At 40.0% G+C, this 25831-nt stretch overlaps 1 protein-coding gene across 5 annotated transcripts in view; it reads right to left on the reverse strand.

The window, feature by feature from the left end:
* The window catches only part of KCNIP4 (potassium voltage-gated channel interacting protein 4), a 1258052-nt gene that overhangs the window by 88144 nt on the left and 1144077 nt on the right, over positions 1-25831 (reverse strand). For all 5 annotated transcript variants that reach the window (XM_043871383.1, XM_043871387.1, XM_043871386.1 and 2 more), the window contains one exon: positions 20387-20511. In XM_043871383.1, the coding sequence (XP_043727318.1) occupies positions 20387-20511 (125 nt within the window). The remainder of the gene's footprint in view (positions 1-20386; positions 20512-25831) is intronic.

Consider the following 25831-nt stretch of genomic DNA (forward strand, 5'->3'; position numbering starts at 1 on the left):
ACTAATCAATGAATATAGTAAAGTTGCAGGATATAAAATTAACACACAGAAATCCCTTGCATTCCTATATACTAACAATGAAAAAACAGAAAGAGAAATTAAGGAAACAATACCATTCACCATTGCAACAAAAAGAATAAAATACTTAGGAGTATATCTACCTAAAGAAACAAAAGACCTATACATAGAAAACTATAAAACACTGATGAAAGAAATCAAAGAGGACACAAACAGATGGAGAAACATACCGTGTTCATGGATTGGAAGAATCAATATTGTCAAAATGGCTATTCTACCCAAAGCAATCTATAGATTCAATGCAATCCCTATCAAGCTACCAACGGTATTTTTCACAGAACTAGACCAAAGAATTTCACAATTTGTATGGAAATACAAAAAACCTCGAATAGCCAAAGTAATCTTGAAAAAGAAGAATGGAACTGGAGGAATCAACCTGCCTGACTTCAGACTCTACTACAAAGCCACAGTCATCAAGACAGTGTGGTACTGGCACAAAGACAGAAATATAGACCAATGGAACAGAATAGAAAGCCCAGAGATAAATCCACGAACCTATGGACACCTTATCTTTGACAAAGGAGGCAAGGATATACAATGGAAAAAAGACAACCTCTTTAACAAGTGGTGCTGGGAAAACTGGTCAACCACTTGCAAAAGAATGAAACTAGAACACTTTCTAACACCATACACAAAAATAAACTCAAAATGGATTAAAGATCTAAATGTAAGACCAGAAACTATAAAACTCCTAGAGGAGAACATAGGCAAAACACTCTCCGACATAAATCACAGCAAGATCCTCTATGACCCACCTCCCAGAATATTGGAAATAAAAGCAAAACTAAACAAATGGGATCTAATGAAACTTAAAAGCTTTTGCACTACAAAAGAAACTATAAGTAAGGTGAAAAGACAGCCCTCAGATTGGGAGAAAATAATAGCAAATGAAGCAACAGACAAAGGATTAATCTCAAAAATATACAAGCAACTCCTGCAGCTCAATTCCAGAAAAATAAATGACCCAATCAAAAAATGGGCCAGAGAACTAAACAGACATTTCTCCAAAGAAGACATACAGATGGCTAACAAACACATGAAAAGGTGCTCAACATCACTCATTATTAGAGAAATGCAAATCAAAACCACAATGAGGTACCATTACACACCAGTCAGGATGGCTGCTATCCAAAAGTCTACAAGCAATAAATGCTGGAGAGGCTGTGGAGAAAAGGGAACCCTCTTACACTGTTGGTGGGAATGCAAACTAGTACAGTCACTATGGAAAACAGGGTGGAGATTCCTTAAAAAACTGGAAATAGAACTGCCATATGACCCAGCAATACCACTTCTGGGCATACACACTGAGGAAACCAGATCTGAAAGAGACACATGCACCCCAATGTTCATCGCAGCACTGTTTATAATAGCCAGGACATGGAAGCAACCTAGATGCCCATCAGCAGATGAATGGATAAGGAAGCTGTGGTACATATACACCATGGAATTTTACTCAGCCGTCAAAAAGAATTCATTTGAACCAGTCCTAATGAGATGGATGAAACTGGAACCCCTTATACAGAGTGAAGTAAGCCAGAAAGATAAAGAACATTACAGCATACTAACACATATATATGGAATTTAGAAAGATGGTAACGATAACCCTATATGCAAAACAGAAAAAGAGACACAGAAATACAGAAAAGACTTTTGAACTCTGTGGGAGAAGGTGAGGGTGGGATGTAAAAAAAAAAAAAAAAAAAAATAGAAGTAGATATATTAAAAATGAAAATAGAAATTTGTTTGTACATGATCCTGTCTAGAGGGGTTTAAAATTCATATTGGAAAAAAAAAGTTTTGCTTATTTCCTTGTTGACCAATTTGAATGCTTAAAAAGTAAGATCCATCAGCTTAAACGATTCGGTAGATGTTATTTGTGCTCACCCTATGAATTTCTGTTTGTTAACCAAAGGTCTTTGAACAGTACTAGGTCAATGTATGCCAAAACCACTACAATACTGTAAAGTAATTACCCTCCAATTAAAATAAATAAATTTAAAAAAATGAACAGTACTAGGAAGTGGTTCAAGATGCCAATGAGTTAATCTTCTGGAGTACTGTTATCTGTTCTAGTGAAATGGTCCTGTCATCTCCTCATTGGTTTTTAAAGGTGCCCTCTTATTATTTGTAGGTTACATTGTTTACAGTTTTCTTCAAGATGAGTAGATGTTGCTCTGACAAAATGAAATTGACGAAAAGCTAAAACTTTAGCTGATCCAGATTCTGTCACCAAATACGTTGTGATTCTGAGTCATTCTTACAAATATGCTGCCCCTTGCTTACTTCCTCTTTCAAAAAATGTTAACATTTCTCTTGATGTGGCTTTGAAATGACATGACCTAATGTATGTGATGGAGAAGGCAATGGCACCCCACTCCAGTACTCTTGCCTGGAAAATCCCATGGACGGAGGAGCCTGGTAGACTACAGTCCATGGGGTCGCGAAGAGTCGGACATGACTGAGCGACTTCACTTTCACTTTTCACTTTTATGCATTGGAGAAGGAAATGGCAAGCCACTCCAGTGTTCTTGCCTGGAGAATCCCAGGGATGGGGAAGCCTGGTGGGCTGTCGTCTATGGGGTCGCACAGAGTCAGACACGACTGAAGTGACTTAGCAGCAGCAGTAGCAATGTATGTGAGGCATTTTAAGATAATGCTTAGTGCATGCTATATATCCAGCTTTATTAACATATTAATAACATACCTCATCTGGTGACATGATTCTTTTTCCCTTAAGATATTTCAGTGATGGTTCTCAAAATCTTTGTGGGTCATATTTGTCCCCTGATAGTTTTCCAGCTTAGCCCTTCCATTCCTGAAGTTTTCCTATTAACTTATTAATAGGAAATTAACTTATTTAACCTATAACTCTGATATATTTCCACCCATTTCTGTAACATGGTATTTGGTACCATATAAATTGGCTATTTATGCAAATCAATTTTATGGTGATTAACTTGATCAGACAAATATTAACTCTTTCCTCAAAGTTGCTGGACTTTCCAGCTGGCACTAGTGGTAAAGAACTTGCCTTCCAATGCAGGAGATGTAAGAGAGGTGGGTTTGATCCTTGGGTTGGGAAGATCCCCTGGAGAAGGGCGTGGTAACCCACTCTGGTATTCTCGCCTGGAGAATCCCATGGACAGAGGAGCCTGCCAGGCTACCGTGCATAGGGTTGCACAGAGTCAGATATGACTGAGTGACTTAGCAGGCAGGCAAAGTTGTTAGCTTCACTTACAGTGAAGTTAAAATGTTTACAAAGGGTGTTCCTAAAGTATTTATTTGCAGACAGATCTTAGATTCAAGGTTTATTTTGTAAGCAGCTTGTGAAGCATTTAAAGACAGGCTGTTACTTTCTTAATCTTTGTATCTCTTTGTTCCAAGACATTTTCCAGAACCATCTAGCCAGAGAAGCACCCCTAAACTAGATATTTGGTGAAGAAGGGGTATGTCCTGTGAAGGGCTACAGGTCTGGGGACACAAGAATACCTGGAAGGTAACTTGTGAGGGGGTCCACTATCTAGATCTCCCCAGAGAATTCACCTGAAAGGTTGGTAAAGAGCCCAGAACCCAGAGATGGAGAACAGAGATACCATAACATGGTGAACAGATTCTAAAGGGAAGAATTAGCCAAGAGGAATCTCCCGAGGCTGAGACCAGCCCCCGGGGCTCTTTACAGAGTGCCCACAATCCTGCTCAAGGTTAAGGAGGGAGCTGTCTGAGCTGTCTTGAACATATTCATTTATTCAAGCAACACATACCTATTAAAAACCTATTCTGTCCCAGGAAAATTACTTGGTACTGAGTATAAGTGGGTGACCCAAGCGTCAGTGGCCCTGCCCTCATTAATATCCCATCTCACAGTGATTCAGAAAACAAATAAACAAGTTAATTAACTATTGCAGATGATCATAAATACTGAGAAAGGAACAAACCAGGTGCAGTGATAGAATATATTTGGGAGTAGTGATTTGACCTACATAGACCTGTAATACATAGACAGGTAATCAGTGGAGGCAAGATTTGAGATGCTATTGGAAGCATTCATACTAAATAATAGGGAAAGTGTGTTTCAGAAAATAACATGTGAAAAGGCTGTAAGAGCAGAAAAAATCAGAAGCTCTTTACCACAAGTGATTTTTTTCCCTCCAGTAATGTTTAAAAAAGGAAATGCAGCCTGTAGACAGGGATTTGGGGAGGAAAGGAGAACACAGCCAAGGGCAGGGTGTCTTTTGTGTTCCCAACTCTTCCAACCAAGCAAAGGTCCTGCCTCCACATTTCTTCCTGCAGGGATCAGAATTCGGTTATTTCTCCGGAAAGAATTTGCACTTAGGAAACTGAAAGGAGTCCAACATGGCTAAAACATAGAAAATGAGTGGTGTTTGACTGACAGAGATGTAGATGTAGTTGTGGGTCGGTGAACACTGTGACCACCATCACTACTTCACTCCTGACTGCTTCCCTGGAGCTGCCCATGTGCTTCTCTCTTACAGGGCTTGGGTGCTCATGTCTTCATTCAATTCTCTGAGCTGCCTTAGATCCTTCCAAAGACTTTTTTTTTACCCTTCTTCTTAGCCAGGCTAGGTTTCTGTTGCTTACCATCCAAGAGCCTTTACTGATATAGACACCTCTCTGTCTTTATCTTGCTTTCTTGCTTGCCTGCTTGGCATCATTCAACATATTTCCTACTTCCTGGAGGAGTGTGGTCTCTAGGCTGATATGATTCCATATTCTCCTGGCTTTATCCCCATATCTCTGTGCTTCTTCAGTTTTTTTTTTTTTTTTTTCTTTTCTGTCTTTGCCTTGTCAGAGTTCCTCACATCCAAAGCCTGAATTCTCTATTTTCTCTTTTCTCTTTTCAGTCATTCCCAGTGGTTAAGAGCATGGGCTCTGAAGCCAAAGTGCATTGGTCCAAATTCCAGACTTATTCATTGCTGGCTGTGTGACCCTAGGAAAGTTACTTAACCATTCTGTGCTTCAGTTTCTTTATTATATCATATAAAGCTTGCTTTAGAGGGCTATTCAGGGAATGAAGGGAATTAATTACCTCTAAAAGTACACTGAAAAGAGTTTGTTTCATCATATGTATTCAATACATGTTATTTTTGCTATCAGTTCAGTCAGTTCATAGTTGTTACTAATCATCTATACTTATGATCCTATATGCTGGTGACTCTTAACTTTATATCTTCAGTCCCAACTACCAACCATAGTAAAACTTTGTAAACTTTAAACTGTAACTTTAAACTAAAACATAGTAAACTTTATAAAACTTTATGAGACAAACTAACTCTGAACTTTTGATCCCTGACCCACTCAACTTTTTTCTCCCAATTTTCTGTTACTTAGCAAGTGTTTTCCATTTGTGTAAGTCAGAAAACCTGGAACCCTCTGTATTGTTACGCTTTTTCTACTGATCACTTTCAGTCCATCATCAAATTCTGTCATTTTTATTTTGAAAATACAGATCAGACACTTTCACTCCTTTACCTCTTTTACATCTGAAATATCACAATTTTCAGTCCAGTTCACCATCATGTCTTGTCTAGACTCCTGCAGTATCTTCCTTACTGCTTTTCTCTTCTTCATCCTTCCCCCTTGACCAAACCTTTTACTGCCAAATAGAGTGTTTTAATGTCAGTCTCCTACTTAAACCATCAATGGCTTCCTACCATACTCAGAAAAAAAAATCTAGCCTACAAGACTCTATGTGACCTGCTCCATGCCCACCTGGGGATGGCCTCATCTTATGAATCCCTCTCTCCTTCAACCTCAATCATGTTAACCTCCCCTTTCTTAGGACTTTCACTCCTGCTGTTTCTTCGACTGGGGATAATTCTTTCTTTGCTCTTTTCATGAATGATCCTTTCCCTAGGGCTTACGTAAAACACCTAGAGTTAGTAAAGACCTTTTGTATCAGTTAGTGGAGTAGGAAATGGCAACCCACTCTAGTATTCTTGCCTGGAAAATTCCATGGACAGAGGAGCCTGGCAGGCTACAGTCCATGGGGTCACAAAGAGTTGAACAGGACCCAGTAACTAAACATGCAAGCATGTATCAGTTAGGGTGCTTCATGGAAACAAAATTCAGAGAGTGAGACAGAGAGTGGGTTTTAAAGTATTGGCTCATAGGATTGTGGGACTGGTAAATCAGAAATCTACAGGCAGGCTGGTAGGCTGGAAACTCTGTTACAGTCTTGAGGCAGAATTCCTTCTTCTCTGGAACCCCTTAGATTTTGTTCTTGAGGACTTCAGTTGATTGAGTGATGCTAACCAGATTATCAAGGGTCATCCACTTTAAAGTTAACTGACTGTAGATGTTAATCACACCTACAAAAATAGCTTCACAGCAACATCTAGACTGGTGTTTGAGGCAACAACCAGGTACCAAGGCCTAATCCAGCCAACAAACAAAAATTAACCATCACACTTTCTAGGTCCCCTGTGCCCACACACGAGTCTCACTGACAGAATTCTGTCCGTCTCCTTCATGAAATATACCACAATTTGCCCTTAATTATTTTTCACCTTTCTTATTAATTATATACTTCTTACACCAAACTCTAGTGTTGAAAACAATTCTCTTTTATTCATAAATATATATCCAATATTAGCAAAGTACCTGGCATATAGTGAGTATGCAGTAAATGATCAGTGCTTCATACATGTTTATGGAAAATATTTACAACCGGGAGGAGCTTGAGATGAGAAGTTTTGACTCAATCTCCTAAAATTCTATGGGAGTTGGAATGTCATAAATTAAGCATAATTCATTAGAATGTGCATAGTTAAGGAAATTACTGATTCTGTCTCATTTTCTTTTGACATTCCTTTGTAGTTCTCTCAAGCTAAATTATTCAGATATATAGTTTAACACACTCAACTCAAATGTAGCATTGAAAAGACAAAGTTTGGCAATGTTTTATTTTAATGAAGATTTGAATGCCTTCCAGGGTCACTGGAATAATTGCCATTTGGGTTTATATTAATGAACACATTGAAGTAGAATTGTAAAAAATGGAAAAAGATCTGACTTTATGGGGTAGGTTAACCATCAGCAACTTGCAGTGATGAATGGTGCCCTGGATTTGTTGTTAGTTTTAGCCACAAGACACCCAAAGGTGCACAGCAGGCTCTTAAAGAACATGTACTGAATCTGAAAAAATTATTTATTGGGCTCCCAGTGATCTATTTGTGTGAATTAATTAGTTCATCCAAAAAGATGAGAAGGAGTAATACTGTTAATGTTGATCCACAGAGCATCTTACCACCACCCTGTACTTGGGTTCTGGGCCGTGAAGACTGGGTTTCTTGTACAACAAATAGTATTCATAAACCCTCAGAGGAAGCAGCTCCTGAACTTGCAGCATATTCATTTTTGATACTGTGCTAAGTGAAGTAGCAAGCCTTGACACACTCGGAAGACGGACTATTATTATTATTTAAAAAAATTTTTGATGCCTCAAGGGATATGTGAGTTTGAGGTCAGTAGACACATGACTCCCAGACTGAAAAACTTTGTCTCAGGAGGATTAATTAAACTAACTTAAGAAACCTGTAGGATTCTCTAGAAAAATTCAGTAGAATATTTTATTGATTTTTGCAGAGTACTGATTGTTCCTCTAAACCAAATTCTCCCTCTATCCACATACACTGCTATCCAGCTAGAGATGACATTTCCTAGCTTCCCCTGGCAGTTTATGTGGCTACTGAGCCCATGGGGTGTAAATGGGAGTGACTAACAGACACACATATATACACACATATATCTCTTGTGTTAGGTCTAACTTGGCACAATCACCTGCCCCTGTCTATGGCTCTTTCATCTTCCCTCAGGATAGTAACATGAAAATGACCTAGTTTGCACAATGCAGATGGGGCCAGTAACACAGCCAAGGGATGCAGGGCAATGTGCTGGAAGGAACCTGGATCCCTGAATGTCCTGATGGAAGAAAATTTCCCCATCAGCCTGGACCAGCCCTCCTGTGACTTGAGAGAAAAATAAAATTTGATCTTGCTTACAGGATTGTTGCGGGAAAAAAATCTAGATTTTAGAAGTGCTTCTAGGAAATATTTGCTTTCTATGAGAGTTGCTCTTATGCAAGTTGTTCTTTAAAATTACGTGCATCTCTAGGTTGCATTTTATGTTTAAAACATTGCAATTTATGTTAAATCTTTTGATTTTCACAAAATCTCAGTCAGGACATCATTAGGAGAAACACTATGTCAGTTTCTCCAATAATTCAAAACTCAGAGTAAAATCAAACAAAAATGAAGTGCACTATTTCCCAGTGTGTCCTTAGGTCAAAGTGCCGGCAGAGATATCTTAAGGAAGAGCTTCTAGACAGTACCATGATTCAAAGAAACAGCATGCTGACAGTGGTGCTAATGATAATATTAACGATGGGAGTAATGACCGTCAACCTGCTTTTGGATTGCCATCACGTGATAGGTTCTGTCTCTGTGTTTTACATCCATTATCTTTGCAAACCATCTGTGAGATGATGTTTCTCCAGGTTTGCAGATGACATAAGTGAAGCCCAGAGAGGTCACGTATCGCCCAGTGGCAACCAGAACTGGAGTCTAGTCACATTGACATTTTACTCCAGAATATGTGCAGTTTCGTGCAGAGGTGAGTTACCGCTGCAGGACTGAGACTGCTGTCCTTAGAAAACTTTGCTTGCAAGGTTGACCAGCAGACTGGGAGGCCATATGGTCATGCAGGTGAAAGACGGCAGCTGTGTGTGTGTGAAGCAACAACAGTGCAGAAGAGAAGGAAGGGGCAGATATGAGAGATATGAAGACTGGACAATTGACTGAACTCGGAGATTAATTAGAGGCAGGAAGTTCTAAGGGAAGAGTTCAGAAAGATATTTGAGTTTCTAGGTGACTGGACCAATGTAGATAACATTTATCGAGAAAAGGTAGGTTTAGGAGGCAAAGATAAGTTAAATATCTTGCATATGTATTTCACTTAATGAAAGCAAAAACTATTTTTAAATTTAGGTATTTTATGGATGATACAGAATGAATTTCATCTGTGATTAAAGTCTAATACTTTAATTCCAAAATCAATTACTGAGTGGTACCATGAGCCAGATGCCTGGAATGAGTGGAGAATATTGAGGTGCATGAAGCTCAGGACATAGTCTTTAGGAAGCTCATAGATTAAACAGAAATAAGAGTCTTAAGTCTACTTTTTATTTCTTTTTTTCTTGAGTTTTTATTTTTGTGTGTTTGTTTATTTACTTTCCTAGAGGGAGAGGGGGAATGCTGGGTAGGGTAAATCCCTCTTTGGAACAAGGATGGAATCTCGTGCAATCCTTAAATTGCTGCCTTCCCTATGGAGACTCCCAAACAAACAAAGAGGAGCCTGAGAGTTGGAAAGTCAACCAACCCTCTAGACTAAAGTATCCCAAAACAGGGAACGCCTGGTCAGCAAGGATATAACGGTTACTTGAAAATAAAATTAAGTGTTCATGAATAATTATTTATTATCAGCTAAAAACAATTAATCTTTAGGATATATGTCAAAAGAATCTACCCCTGCTTCTGCCACACCCACATAAAAACATGCCTATAAAAATTATCTAGAAGAATAAAGAAGAAAATTAAGAGTAGTTACCCCAGCAAGGTGGAATGGAGGGCTGATTGTAGATAGGAGAGTTACATATTTCAATTTACACCCTGTTTGCATGGCATCTTATTAGGTTAAGATAGAAAAGAAACAAACCGGAACCATCCAATTGCCCAAGTATATATGTCACATAAATGCATGTTTAATGCAATATACTTTGAGATGATATCACAGGTCTACCTTACAAATTTTAGTTACCCTAGTACTTAGAAGAATGAGAGGAAAATACTAAAGGACTTTAATGTCTATTTTTCACATTCTAAATGAAAGGGATTATGCAGAACATTTCTCATCTTCTCATTTACATCGGTATTAATGTCCTGAATCTTCAAATTAAAATTTGATACCCTGAGAGGTTAAACTATCTGCTTATGGTGAGGAATGGCAGTTGAAAGGTTTGAGCCCAGAAAAGCACATGGACCATGCCAGACTTGGGAATCAGAAGGGCAGCCATGTTTATCTGCTCAGACCTGTAGACAACCTTCTCCTCAGAAAGCCCTGCTTCTTGGAAGTCTGACAGAAAACTCTGCTAGGGCATAGGAAATAACATTTTCACTGTTCTTATACCTTGATTCTAAAGTACATGAGTAATACTTTGCACTTAAGGAAGAGTTTTATCTGACTCTTTCAAGAGCTGTACAAAACCAATTATTACCCACCTCCCTTCATGATTGGAAGGGAAGATCTTAATCCGTAATTTGCTGACGGGGAAACAGAAGCTGCCAGGGATGAAGTGATTTGCTGAAAGTCACACAATCAGTCTATAAAAGCCTCAAGAATAACTCCGAGGGCTTGTGACAAAAGAGAAATTGCCTTATACAATTAGCAGCTTATTTTTCTACCCTAATCACCTGATTCCACTCTTTTCCAGGCCTGTACAAAACTCCCAGCTTCTCCCTCTCCACCATAAGAGGGATTTAGAGCTTTTAATGTACATGTTCTTTGTAAAAAAATGTAGATCTCTATTACAATTTCACCCTCAGTTCCCTTAATCTATTTTTAAAGTGCAGAAGTTCTCAAATCCTTCAAGGAGGGTGGGGATGCCCCATCAAAGAATTCTCCTCTCCTGCTGGTTCCTTTGCCTATTACATCAAATCTTTTGTAGAAATCATGGGGAAAGGCTAGTGCTACTTTTGGAAAAATATGTTAAGATGTCTGGATTGCAGGCATAATTTTGAGGGTGGGATTAACTGTGCTTCAGACTGAATTTAGCCATTTTAACTCATAGCGGTTTCTCCTCCTCACAAACACCACTGTGATGGACACCATGCAAGTGTGACTCCCTACAAATCAAGCCTTTTTTAATCCCCTTGCCTTGAGTTTTGGGACATGCAAGGGTGATGGGAGATGTTAGGTCCACGATTATGTTACTTTAAATAAGACTCTGATTTAGTAGAGTAGAGAGACTCTCTCTTACTGGCTTTGAAGAAGTTAGCTTTCATGTTATGAAAAAGTCTCTGTTAGGGCCATTGGTAAGGGACTACAGACAGCTTCTAGGACAGCGGTCCCTAACCTTTTTGGCATCGGGGATTAGTTTCATAGAAGACAATTTTTCCACAGACCAGGGTTGGGGGGGGGTGGTTTCAGGTTGATTCTCAAAAGAGGTGAGTAACCTAGATCCCTTGCATGTGAAATTCATAGTAGGGTTAGAGCTCCTATGGGAAAAATCTCAGGCGGTAATGTGAGTGAGTGATGGGGAGTGGCTGTAAATACAGATGAAACTTCACTCACCTGCCCACAACTCGCCTCCGGCTGTTTAGTCCAGATCCTAACAGGCCATGGACTTGTACCATTCCATGGCCTAGGGTCACGGACCCCTGCCCTAGGAGATGAGTGGTCCTAGGTTGGCAGCTAGCACAAGAGTGAGGACCTCAGAAATATCACAAGGAAACGAACTTTGCCAATAATCATATGAGCTTAGATGAAGGCTCTAAAATCCAGAAAGAACTGTAGCTTTACCAATAATTGAATTATAGCCTTATGAGGTCCTAAGCAGAGGACCCAATTAAGTCATTTTTGGATTCCTGACCTTCGAAACTGTGAGATAATGAATGTGCATTTAAGTCACTAAATATGTGGTAATTTATTACACACAATAGAAAACTAATGTAGACATCTTGTACTTTTAGATATAAAGAATATTAACACAACATTTTTAGGGAAGAATGACATTTACAAGTATTAAAGTGATACCTCAAAGATGTATTTGAATTTAAAGGATACTTTGACCTATTAAAATTCAAAATAGTGAGAGAAAAGGAAGCAGGGAAAGACATGGAACAGGAAGTAGCCAGGTGTCCAAAACATATTAAGTCTAACTAGTTGCAAACATCTTTCATCCTGTGCCTTAAAAAATGGGAAGAATATGCTCTAAATTATTAATTAATGAGAAGAAATGTCCAAAAGGCATAGCCATATGAAAAATTAATGCCCAGAACACCATTCATTATCACCTAGTGTTGACTGAAATTATGCTTGATTTTGAAAGCAAAACAGGAAAGCAAGTTTATGAGTTATGTATATAGATTCTTGCATGACCTTCTAGGTCAGTTTTTTTCAAATGCAACTTTCTGTTAGCAGTCTATTAAAATGGGATTTTTTAAAAATTAAGACTTTTAAAAAAAGATTAGTAAGCATCACCCGAGATTTAACTGAATCAGACTCATCTGAGGTAAGACCACTTACACACACATCCCACACACCAAAGGCTTAAGATTCCAAGTATCAGTTTAACCATTAATATTTGACATTATTGGGCTCATCACAAAGAGGTCAATTCAGTGTGTGATAGAAGCAACTTTATGGCTACAATCTTATACATCTTGTTCAGTGGTTCTCAAACTTGGCTGCACATTGTAATTACCTGGAGAGCTTTATAAATTCTGATGCTCAAGCTTCTTCTGGGAGCAATTATATCAGAATCACCAAGCATCATACCAGTTATTTGTAGTTTTTAAAGTTCCCTAGACAATTGTAACATGAAATTGCTGATGTGTAGCTAATACCTTGCATCTTTCCACATACTTTTTAACATATAATTATGTAGCTCAAAACCCAAAACACTGGTGGGGGATATTTGGGTCAACTATGACTGTCCCACTTTGATAGAACATAAAACTGAAGTTAACTGTTTAGGGCCACACTGTAATAATTCTTTTTTGCTGAACTTCATGTTTACTATCTTAATTTATTTAAAAAAAAAAAAAACCCTCCAAAACATCAAAATAAGGCAAAGTCCATGTAATGAAGTTACATTATCCCGATTTGTAGAGACAAGGACAGAGAGACCACTGATTCAAAGGGATCTCCCTAAACAAATAAGATATGGACCTGAGTCTGAGTGACACCAATGTTTCTGGTGCTTGAACTGTACTTGTGATTCCTCATGTGTGATCCCCAGATCAGCAGCATTAGCATTGCTTTGAAACATATGAGAAAGGCAAATTCTCCACTCCAATCTCAGACCAACTAAATCATAATCTTTTGAGCTGGGGTCCAGCAATCTGTTTTAACAAATCTTTTATATGATTCCTAGGCACAGTAAAGGTTCAGAAACACTGTACTGTATTCTTCATTTCTGTCAGTAGCCTATTTTTGAAGACCCAGTTTAGCATGTGGTAAGAGAAATTAAAATGTGGGGATAAGATATGGTGAGGGGCTAAGGGATTCTCTCTCACTATCTTCCTTTACTCCCATTTCCCATTTATATTAACAATATATTTTGGAGAAATGCTATCAGATATATAGGACTGGGAAAAGATTGGGGGGACACTAGCGACCTTTACTTTCAGTGATGTTCAGCTACTTTCATATAAATACAACTGTTCTAAGATGTTGATGAATAGTTTATCCTTTCAATCAAAATATGAGTTTTAAAAGGTTTCATTAAAAATGAGTATCTTGGGTCTTTACCCTTCTATTCTACACACACTGAGGATGGGGGGCCAATCCCCCCACACCAGGCTCCTCACCTGGACTGGGATGGGAGGCACTGGATTGGCATCCTGCTGGTGAGAACCTGATCCTAAGAGAGAATGTGTGAGAGTGAGGGGTAGAGATAGGGACAGACACGCAGACAGAGGGAGACATCTATCTCTAGGACCAACCAGGCGAAGCCCATTCCTCACCATCTGATCCCAGCCTATGCTGGCTCCAGAGGCCAAGGCTCTCATCACACTTGTTGCATTGTTGTCTTCAGTCTGGCTCCCTGCCCACCCCACCATAGTTCCTTGAGGACCCTTTTCCCTCATGAAACGTTCCCGTGGGCACAAAGTCTGGAAAGCACCGGTCTGGGAGTCTGGTACCCACAGGTGCTTAGAACATGTTTTCCATCTTATGAGTGATGATAAGGTTGAAGACAGAATGGTCTCAGGATAAGCTGAGACAATCTGCTGTGAAGACAGTACACAAAGGTGAAGTAGCTGCAGAAGGACATGTGATTAGACTGTATATTTCTGCCTCCCAACTCCACATTGGAGAATGTTCTAATATAGAAAGAGTAGCTGATGGTTCAGGGGAGAGGAGTGAAAGTTGCAGGAGCAAAGTCCCTGAGAAGCTATTAATAAAAGGCATGAGATCCTCAACAGATATGAGGGACTGAGTGCTGTTAGGATCATGTATGCAGAGGGGATGGCAGAGAATGCCTGGTCAAAGACAGGTAGATTAGGCTTGGAAAGCTTTGAGACATCTAACCTGATTACTTGCAACTTCTTCATGAATTATGCAGGGGGCTCATTAGAATGCAGGAAGTTTGCTAGTGATTGTGGAGAAGTAATGTAGTAGTGTAGGTAGGATGACAGTAAAAGTTGGAAGCAATTCTTTCATAGTCCTTAGTTCAGTTCAGTTTAGTTGCTCAGTCGTGTCTGACTCTTTGCGACCCCATGAATCGCAGCACGCCAGGCCTCCCTGTTCATCACCAGCTCCCGGAGATTACTCAAACTCAAGTGCATAGAGTCGGTGGTGCCATTCAGCCATCTCATCCTCTGTTGTCCCCTTCTCTTCGTGCCCCCAATCCCTCCCAGCATCAGGGTCTTTTCCAATGAGTCAACTGTTCGCATGAGGTGGCCAAAGTATTGGAGTTTCAGCTTCAGCATCAGTCCTTCCAATGAACACCCAGAACTGATCTCCTTTAGGATGGACTGGTTGGATCTCCTTGCAGCCCAAGGGACTCTCAAGAGCTTTTTCCAACATCACAGTTCTAAAGCATCAATTCTTTGGTGCTCAGCTTTCTTCACATTCCAACTCTCACATCCGTACATGACCACTGGAAAAATCATAGCCTTCACTAGAAGGACCTTTGTTGTCAAAGTAATGTCTCTGCTTTTAATATGCTATCTAGGTTGGTCATAACTTTCCTTCCAAGGAGTAAGCATCTTTTAATTTCATGGCTGCAATCACCATCTGCAGTGATTTTGGAGCTCAAAAAATAAAGTCTGACACTGTTTCCACTGTTTCCCTATCTATTTCCCATGAGGTGATGGGACCAGAAGCCATGATCTTAGTTTTCTGAATGTTGAGCTTTAAGCCAACTTTTTCACTTTCCTCTTTCACTTTCATCAAGAGGCTCTTTAGTTCTTCTTCACTTTCTGCCATGAGTGGTGTCATCTGCATATCTGAGGTTATTGATATTTCTCCTGGCAATCTTGATTCTAGCTTGTGCTTCCTCCAGCCCAGTGTTTCTCATGATGTACTCTGCATATAAGTTAAATAAGCAGGGTGACAACATACAGCCTTGATGTACTCCTTTTCCTATTTGGAACCAGTCTGTTGTTCCATGTCCAGTTCTAACTGTTGCTTCCTGACCTGCATACAGATTTCTCAAGAGGCAGGTCAGGTGGTCTGGTATGCCAATCTCTTTCAGAATTTTTCACAGTTTATTGTGATCCACACAGTTGAAGGCTTTGGCATAGTCAATAAAGCAGAAATAGATGTTTTTCTGGAACTTTCTTGCTTTTCGATGATCCAGCAGATGTTGACAATTCGATCTCTGGTTCCTCTGCCTTTTCTAAAACCAGCTTGAACATCTGGAAATTCACGGTTCACGTATTGCTGAAGCCTAGCTTGAAGAATTTCGAGCATTACTTTACTAGTGTGTGAGATGAGTGCAATTGTGTGGTAGTTTGAGCATTCTTTGGCATTGCCTTTCTTGGGGATTGGAATGAAAATGGACATTTTCCAGTCCTGTGGCCACTGCTGAGTTTTCCAAATTTGCTGGCATATTGAGTGCAGCACTTTCATAGCATCATCTTTCGGGATTGGAAATAGCTCAACTGGAATTCCATCACCTCCACTAGCTTTGTTTGTAGTGATGCTTTCTAAGGCCCACTTGACTTCACATTCCAGGATGTCTGGCTCTAGGTGAGTGATCACACCATGGTGATTATCTATGTCATGAAGATCTTTTTTGTACAGTTCTTCTGTGTATTCTTGCCACCTCTTCTTAATATCTCCTGTTTCTGTTAGGTCCATACAATTTCTGTCCTTTGTCGAACCCATCTTTGCATGAAATGTTCCCTTGGTATCTCTAATTTTCTTGAAGAGATCTCTAGTCTTTCCCATTCTGTTGTTTTCCTCTATTTCTTTGCATTGATTGCTGAGGAAGGCTTTCTTATCTCTCCTTGCTATTCTTTGGAACTCTGCATTCAGATGGGGATATCTTTCCTTTTCTCCTTTGCTTTTCACTTCTCTTCTTTTCAGAGCTATTTGTAAGGCCTCCTCAGACAGCCATTTTGCTTTTTTGCATTTCTTTTCCATGGGGATGGTCTTGATCCCTGAGCAACCCCACATCCAAGGGGTGGAGGCTGCACAGGCTCAGGAGGACTGAGAGGAGCTACTCCACGTTCAATGTCAGGAGGGGTGGCCGTGAGGAGATACCCCTCGTCCAAGGTAAGGGAAACCCAAGTAAGACGGTAGGTGTTGCGAGAGGGCATCAGAGGGCAGACACACTAAAGCCATAATCACAGAAAACTAGCCAATCTGATCACATGGACCACAGCCTTGTCTAACTCAATGAAACTAAGCCATGCTGTGTGGGGCCACCCAAGACTGTCAGGTCATGGTGGAGAGGTCTGACAGAATGCGGTCCACTGGAGAAGGGAATGGCAAACCACTTCAGGGTTCTTGCCTTGAGAACCCCATGAACATTATGAAAAGGCAAAATAATAGGATACTGAAAGAGGAACTCCCCAGGTCGGTAGGTGCCCAATATGCTACTGGAGATCAGTGGAGAAATAACTCCAGAAAGAATGAAGGGATGGAGCCAAAGCAAAAACAATACCCAGTTGTGGATGTGACTGGTGATAGAAGCAAGGTCCAACGCTGTAAAGAATAATATTGCATAGGAACCTGGAAATGTTAGGTCCATGAATCAAGGCAAATTGGAAGTGGTCAAATAGGAGATGGCAAGAGTGAACGTTGGAATTCTAGGAATCAATGAACTGAAATGGACTGGAATGGATGAATTTAAATCAGATGACCATTATATCTACTACTGTGGGCAGGAATCCCTTAGAAGAAATGGAGTAGCCATCATAGTCAACAAAAGGGTCTGAAATGCAGTACTTGGATGCAATCTCAAAAATGACAGAATGATCTCTGTTCGTTTCCAAGGCAAATCATTCAATATCACTGTAATCTAAGCATATGCCCCAACCAGTAATGCTGAAGAAGATGAAGTTGAATGGTTCTATGAAGACCTACAAGACCTTTTAGAACTAACACCCAAAAAAGATGTCCTTTTCATTATAGGGGACTGGAATGCAAAAGTAGGAAGTCAAGAAACACCTGGAGTAACAGGTAAATTTGGCCTTGGAGTATGGAATGAAGCAGTGCAAAGGCTAATAGAGTTTTTTTGCCAAGAGAACGCATTGGTCATAGCAAACACCCTCTTCCAACAACACAAGAAAAGACTCTACACATGGACATCACCAGGTGGTCAACACCGAAATCAGATTGATTATATTCTTTGCAGCCAAAGATAGAGAAGCTCTATACAATCAGCAAAAACAAGACCGGGAGCTGACTGTGGCTCAGATCATGAACTCCTTATTGCCAAATAGTGTGGATACATATCCCTTATTATGTATATGATTTGCAAATATTTTCTCCCATACTTTAGGTTGTCTTTTCAAAAAAAAAAAAATGAGTATCTTAATTAGTGACATAGAAATGACTTTTTGATCTTAAGGACTTGAGATAATTGGTGTTTAGGAACCCAAGGGTGGTTAATTTCCTTTCTCTGATGCTAAACTGGTTCAGATTGCTGTCGTTCTGTAAAATAAGAGTGTGCTTCTTTAAGGCCTCTCTTGCTGTATTTTAAACCACATTTGAGTTGTACACTGACTACAAGGAAATGAATGAAAATTAAAGGGCCACTCTTATTTATCAGAGACGTTGGTTAGTAACATTTTGAGCAAACTATGAAGCCCATTCATTTAAAGAATTATATAAAACATGCTTTGGGCACATTCAGATCTTTTGGACATTTATCTCATGGGGTGGGGTAAGAGAACAGAAAGATAATGAAGAGAAAAGGGAAAAATTAAAGACAGAAAGGAAGGAGAAGAAGTGAAAATAAGGAGACAAGAATTGACATAGATAAGAGATAAAGGAACTAAAAGAGGAAGGAGAGATTGGAAGAATGAAGAAATAGAGAAGGGATCAGGAGGATAGGAAAAGGGGAATGAAAAGAGGTCAGGAAAAGAGAGGGAAGGGAAGCAAAGAAAAAGAAGACAGGCAGGCAAAGAAAAATATTAAACAAAGCAGTGAAAACAATGCAGACTTCAGAGCCTGGGCAATTTTTCATGAAGTGCCACTTGTAGAGGACAGACTGCAGAGATGCTGGCTCCGAAGGTTGATGGTGGCAGTAATCATGATTCCAGTTTGCAACAAATGGTATGAAAGGCAGCGGGACCCCAAATGGAGAGCCCTACACCGAACGCAGTGAAGCAATAACACAGAGGTAGTGGAGGAATGCAGGGATGCTGAGAGGTTAGCTCTCTAGTTGACAACCATTTTGCGTCTGATGCGTAATCCACTGTTGCAATGGGGGAAAAAAAAAACTTTTTATCACGAGATCTCTTATCTGGAACAAGGAAGTTTGGATGTTTACAGGAATGCCTTTGAAGTTTTATTCTGTGATGAGCTTTAACTTAGCATTTACTTTCATCCAAGACTTGGTCATTTCACCTGTTTGCTGCAGTCAGTGGTCAGTGCAACTGACTCATAGTAACTTCTTCCTCTCTCTGGTGTAGCCTAGGCATAACTCATAATTCTTGAGCCTAGTTTTCAAAGCCCCTTTCTCTTTATGCCTGTTTATTTGTGTGTGTCATCTTGATATTACAGTGTATAATAGAGGTCCTGCTTGTGTGGGGTAAGCACCTAGTTCCATTGTATCATCTTCCTCATCACCCTAGTCCATCCCCACAAAGGCTGTCAGAAGAACTGCATTTCAGAGAAGCAATGGAAGGAAACATTTAGGAAGTGCAGGCAGGGAAAGTGGTGAGGAGCCCAAATGGGATAGAGAAAGAGCCTATGGATTCAGAGAGAAAAATGGTGGGAAGTTGCATGCAATATGCATGTTGGATCCTTATAAAAATATTCTGAAAAAGCAACTAGTGCCACAAATTCTCTAGGTAAATTTTTGTTTGGATACCATAGAAGAGGCAGGGTTTTTCATCTGCATGAAGTTGGACAGAAAGAGCATTGAGATGGACAGATTTAAAGAGACTGGAATCATCAGAAATCTTTGGCCACTATAGATTCCTACAAACCATGGAATGGGGACTGTAAGGGAGAAGATTTGAGGAGGAATCAAAGCAATTTCATCTAGTTCCCAAGGGGCACTTGTAGCATATGTAACTATGGTTTACATACGTGTAAGAATGGTATACCTGTTGGGCTGCGTGTGCCATTAAATATAAGACCGTTTACTACTTTGAAGGATGAATTACTTTCAAATAATTTCTTGACAGCAAGTATTCTCTCCCTATTCAGACCAGCAGCTCCTTGAGGAAAAATATCTCCCCTGGCTTTCGAATAACCAGCAGTATTTAGCTTAATGCTAAGCACATAGCAAGGCATCCCTAAGACTGTGTGCTTGGCAGATTGCCCAGTCCACTTCTTGACTCTCACCCTTGCCCTTTGGTGTCCAAGGACAATCACAGCTCTTGAAGATGCTCCACTCAGGAGGGAGCATGATAGGTCTACCTGGATCACAGGGGACCAGAAACAGGGACCTATAGACACCTGTGGTCCAGAGCCACGGGTAACATGGTCTTTCAGAAACTATCAAACTTATCATGACTTTTCTCCAATGCCAGGAACAGAGTTCTTTGATGGACCCCCATCTACACACAACTAAACTTATAGATGTTAGAGCTTATCGAAATGATGGCGATATAACTGAAAGGGAAAAAGAAAAGCCCAACTAGGAATTGAATTGAGTAAACCTTTCTTCTGTACTCATCCTTGTTTGATTGTATGAGCGATAGTGTACCAAAGTGAATCAAAGTCCAAATGGATATCAACAACTTTCATATGTAGAAAAGATTGATAAGAAGGGTACATGTGCTGGAAGAATATCACAGAACTGCACATTTTCCACTTTCCCCTCTCATTTCTCAATGATCCTTTGAGAACTGTGTGAAAGTAAAGTCAGAAAGGAAGTTCTTACATTCTTAAATCCTCTGTAAAGAATCTGGAGCTCCTTCTTGGTAAATTTGCTCTGGGCTTCCAGAAGCTCGAGAGCCTCGGGCCGATGCCTGACGGTGGCCATTTCCAGTTCATCTTCCACGCTATCTGTGGAGGAAAACCAAAGTCTTAAGAACAGTCACTGCTCACCAATGGGTATTCACAACAAACAGGAAAATGGAATGAAATGCTTACTGGATGTTTGTGACACTTCCACAGGAAGGATTCTCACACTGCCAACAAACGTCTTTATATTTCCTAGGATATACAGTATTAAGCTAATCCTACAGAATATTTTTTCAAACTTTCTAGTCATTAAACATCACAATATGAACATTTTTACAATATAGATTGAAAAGTGTAAAAACTAGGAACAATCTTAAAACCTCAAAAACATTTGAGGTTTTTAAGATACATATGTATATATATACATAGACTTATATATATATATAAATACATATATACACTCTCTTGTGAGCCCATGAGCTATAGCCCACCACGTTCCTCTGTCTGTGGGATTTCACTGGAGTGGGTTGTCGTTTCCTTTTCCAGAGGATCGTCCCAACCCAGCGATTGAACCTGGATCTCCTACATTGCAGGCAGATTTTTTTACCAACTGAGCCACCAGGAAAGCCCTATATATACTAAGTACTAGTGATAAAAATGGGATTTTGTTTAACAGTCAGAACCACACTTGTATCATGCAACAATGAGGCAGGACTCCACTAATACACTCTGAAGATTCCATTAAAATCAAGTATCTTGCCAGGGGCTACAAATAAGTCAATCAGATTAGGTGCTGAAGTGAGGAAAGGACTCCACTGCTGGTTTGACTGGCATAAACCCAGCCTTCACAAGGGATGGACTGGAGCCAAGGGGACCTTCTGGCTATACCCTACTGTGCAGCCAAGGGAAACCATACTTATGGATAAATGCTGAAATATTGTACTTTGCTTTGAGAATTATATATGCATATAATTTCCCAAAGATTCTCTACACAAAAAAAGAATTTTGTGTCCATGTAAACCTGGGAGATTCTGTAAAGTTTAATGCTGTTTCAGAGCAAAACACTGGAAAATTTTCAACAAAGACTTCTATTTAACTTCCGTTTAACCCATTGACCCCAAAGGTATTTGTCCATCGAACCCCTTCTCTCCACAAGGAACCTCTGCTAAAATCTTCATATGGAATTAATGAATAAGTGAATCAAGAAACAAATGATGTTGCCACTACTGTTCCCATTCCTCTGGAGCCCTTTGAACCTTAGCTGCCTTCTGGAAAATTATTTCTCAAACTGAGGTTAGTGGACAGTTGGTGGATCTTGAATGCCTTGTTTGGAATCACAATGTTCTCTTTGCATTTTTCTGAGAAACATAGCCCGGGAAAAACTAGAGGAAATTTTAATTAGATTTTCTGAGCAGTCTCTCAATCATAGCATAACCTTCTCTGGATCCAATGACCCTTCCATTGGAAAGAAACAAAATAGAACATTAACTTCTCAACCTTTGCAACCACATAGCAAGCTGAACCACACTATCAACCTGGTTTCTCCCTCCAGCTGATGCAGATTTACAGATGCTGAGACTGAGGCAAAAGACTCAGAGGGTCACTGTAAGTGAACTAAATGTGATGATGAGCATCACACGCAGTATTCAAAGTATCACACTTGAAGAGTCTGCCTGCAGACTCTTGTTTACTTAGCTGACTGGTACCTCACTTCTTAATGACTCCTACTTGCCAAAGGGCTGTTTTTATTTCTAGAAGGCTGACAAGCTCTAAAAACATACCTGAAATCATCAGCAATCACCAGCACATGATAAGTTACGGCAGCAGCACCACCTAACCTAATCAAGACTCAGATTCCTGGAGGCAAACTCTGCGGAGAGCACAACAGGACTCCAAAAAAGACTGGGAAATTCACAGTGTGACTCAGCCACTGTTTAAAAGCGTGCACTTTGGTTGTTTTTTTTTTTTTAAATTCACTGTGCTGTGCTTAGTCGCTCAGTCATGTCCAACTTTTGTGACTCCATGGGCTCTAGCCTGCCAGGCTCCTCTGTCCCTGGGGATTCTCCAGGCAAGACTACTACAGTGGGTTGCCATGACCTCCTCCAGGGGACCTTCCCAACCCAGAGATCGAACCCAGGTCTCCTGCAATGCAGGCAGATTCTTTACCAGTTAAGCTACCAGGGAAGCCCTTTTAATACAATACTTAGAATTCATTAAGTACCAAGAGATGGGCTAGGTGCTCTGCTGCTATAATTCTAATCCTCATAGTAACTCCACAATGAGGTAGAATTGTCCGTTTTTTACATAGTCGGATACTGAGTCTCATAGAAGTGAAGAGATGTGTGTCCCAATGTCACATAGAAGAAAAGACAGGGGTTGAATTTATACCCAAGTCTTCGATGCCAAACCTTTTTTTCTTTTTTTTTTTTGCCAAACTCTCTCAATACCAAGAGAAATACCATTGATTAAAATTAGCATTTTTTTCTCTTCTTTCCTGCACTGTCAACTGAGAAGTGAACTAAATCCACCAGGTCCATTTCCTCTCTCCTGTTCTCTTTTCATTGTTGTTCACCGATAGGCTGTGTCTAACTCTGTGACCCCATAGACTGCAGCACGCCAGGCTTCTCTTTTTAATCTACTGCAATCTGACTTTCTGTTCTTGTTATGGGTTAAATTATAACCCCTCCAATATGACTGAATTTGGAAGTATGACCTTTAAGAACATAATTAAAGTTCAAAGATGTCATAAGAGTGGGGCTCTAATGCACTATGAACTGTTTCTTTACAAGAAGAGAGGAAGATAGCAGGGATACACAGGCACAGAGGAAAGGCCACGTGAGGACTTGACGAGAAGGCAGCCATCTACACACCAAGGAGGGAGGCCTCAGGAGAAACCAGCCTGGTTGGCACCTTGATTTTGGACTTCCAGCCTCCAGAATTGTGAGAAGATAATTTCTGTTGTCTAAACCACTCAGTCCAAGGCCTTTTGTTATGGCAGCTGGAGCTAATACATGCACTTAAGTCACTTGTTCAAGTTCAGACTGTCTCTAGCATGCTAACGTCCAATTTTTTAAACATTCTGATGAGATTATTAATAAGAACCTCCATCCTCCAGAGAGCTTTTGCTCTAAGCCTGGCATATTTTCTGTCATTTGAATACCAACAAAAATCATGTGAGACATGTATCATTGTCTTTATTTTACATGGAATAGAAAGGGACTCAGAGATTCAAACCTGATGTGAACAGCTGACTCATTGGAAAAGACCCTGATGCTGGGAAAGATTGAAGGCAAAATGAGAAAAGGGCAGCAGAAGATGAGATGGTGGGGTGGCATCACTGATTCAATGCACATGAACTGGGGTGAACCTCAGGAGATAGTGAGGGACAGGGGAGGCCTAGCATGCTGTAGTCAGAGTTGGACATGACTGAGCGACTGAACGATACAGATTAACTAACTTACTCAAGATCACGTAGCTACTTAGTGACAGAGCTGGGATTTGATCTCTGACTTTTTAATGTCAAAAGATCATGAGCTTAGTGATATGGTGTTTTAAGAGATAGCAACAATTATATATCTTGGAGATGAAGTATTTTAAATCAGAAACCAAGCAGCCAGGGAACCCCAGTGCTCTGGGAAAACACGCCTGGGTGCCTTGAGGAGATCACTGTGGTGGTGGTTGATGCCTTGCTGATTAGAAACATGTAGAATAAGGTTTGGAAGTGATGGGATCGCAGAGCTGGAAAGAACACAAAATGTTGTTTGCTTTCCTGTATTTTGTTGTTGTTGTTCTGCTGCTAAGTCAAGTCGGACTTTGCCACCCCATGGACTACAGCCCACCAAGCTCTGGTGGGCTGTCTTCCACTATCTTTCTCTGTCTTCCACTATCTCCTGGAGTTTGATCAAACTGAAGTCTGTTGAGCCGATGATGCTATCCCATATTTTACCACTGAGAGATCTGGGTTCAGATAGGCTGGGTGGTTTATTTGGGCATAAAACCAGAAGCAGGTGGCACTCTGGCCCCCTCAATCACCTCGAGGCTTCTGCCAAGGTGTAACTATGCAGGAGCCTTGCTGTCAGAGTAGCATTGCTCATTCAACGGTGCTTTTGCATCCTGACAAATTGAATACAACTAGTGTTTTAACTCATGTGTCTTCTAACAGATCTGTTTTTAATCAGATGACAGATTCCCAAACCCAGATACCCTTGAGCTTCTCTGTCTCTTTTTACTTTTTGTTCCTTAGACTTTAGTCTCTTAGGGCCAAGGATGTCCTATGTCTGAGTCAACTGTCCCCTTAGGCCATGACACAGTTAGGCCAGAAATTGGAATTCAAATCACCTGGAAACAATAGTGAGTGTATTAGTTTTTCAGTTGTGTCCAACTGTTTGTGACCCCATGACTGTAGCCCCCCAGGTTCCTCTCTCCATGGAATTCTCCAGGCAAGAATACTAGAGTGGGTAGCCATTTACTTCTCCAGGGAATCTTGCCTACCCAGGGGTCAAACCCAAGTCCGCATTGCAGGCAGATTCTTTTCCTTCTTAGCCACCAGGGAAGCCCCCAGAAACAATAGCATGAATTTTAAAAATAGGTCTCTTTCTCTTATGTCTCACAACTTCTCTTAAACTACAGTAGAAGCTTATTACAGCCTGATTCATAATTATACAAATTTGACTCTATCCAAAGTTGAACCATATTCCCAGAAACTAACTATAGAACATCTTGCTTTACAAACAGATCTGAGTGTGAAGCCTGCCTTCCTCAGACACACATTTATAAACAAAGCTCATAATGCTGAAATAAAACTTTTTTATGAAGAATAATGTTACTTCTTCCAAGAAGTTGGTTCAGAGATGAGCCCTTGGCTTATTGTAGCAGGGAACATTGTGAGACTGTGGCATGTTCTTCCACCTGAGACCTGCCAGACTACTGAATAGCCCAACAGCATCTAATTTGGCAGACTAAAAATGCTCCATTTAAAATGATGTGAGATCAATGAATAACTACTTGAAGCATCCTAATCGTAGTGGGTCTATCAATAAAAGGTCCATTTCTCAATATAGCATGACCCTTCTCTAAAAACTGTATCAATTTTTATCATGAAAAATCATAAATACTAAAGCTTTAAAATTCTATCTGAGCTGAAATTGATTTGTCTAGCAAAAAATTCAACTGACTTGACTTATATTGCTTTATCTCATTTATAAAAGTATCTTCTGAGTCTTAGCACCTAGTGTTTGTCCTTTATTAAATTAGCTTAAAAGCGATCTGATCTGTATGGCAATAACATCACGATGAGGATGATTACCTTCTAAAATTACATTATTATTAACTATTTTGAAGCTTCATCCAGTGACATATGGGAAGAGGATTTAACTAATTTTGCTCCAGGTTTTAGCTTTCTACTAAGAGGTGCTGGAAGATT

Source organism: Cervus elaphus, chromosome 17, assembly GCF_910594005.1.
Source record: "Cervus elaphus chromosome 17, mCerEla1.1, whole genome shotgun sequence".
NCBI classification, from domain to species: domain Eukaryota; kingdom Metazoa; phylum Chordata; class Mammalia; order Artiodactyla; family Cervidae; genus Cervus; species Cervus elaphus.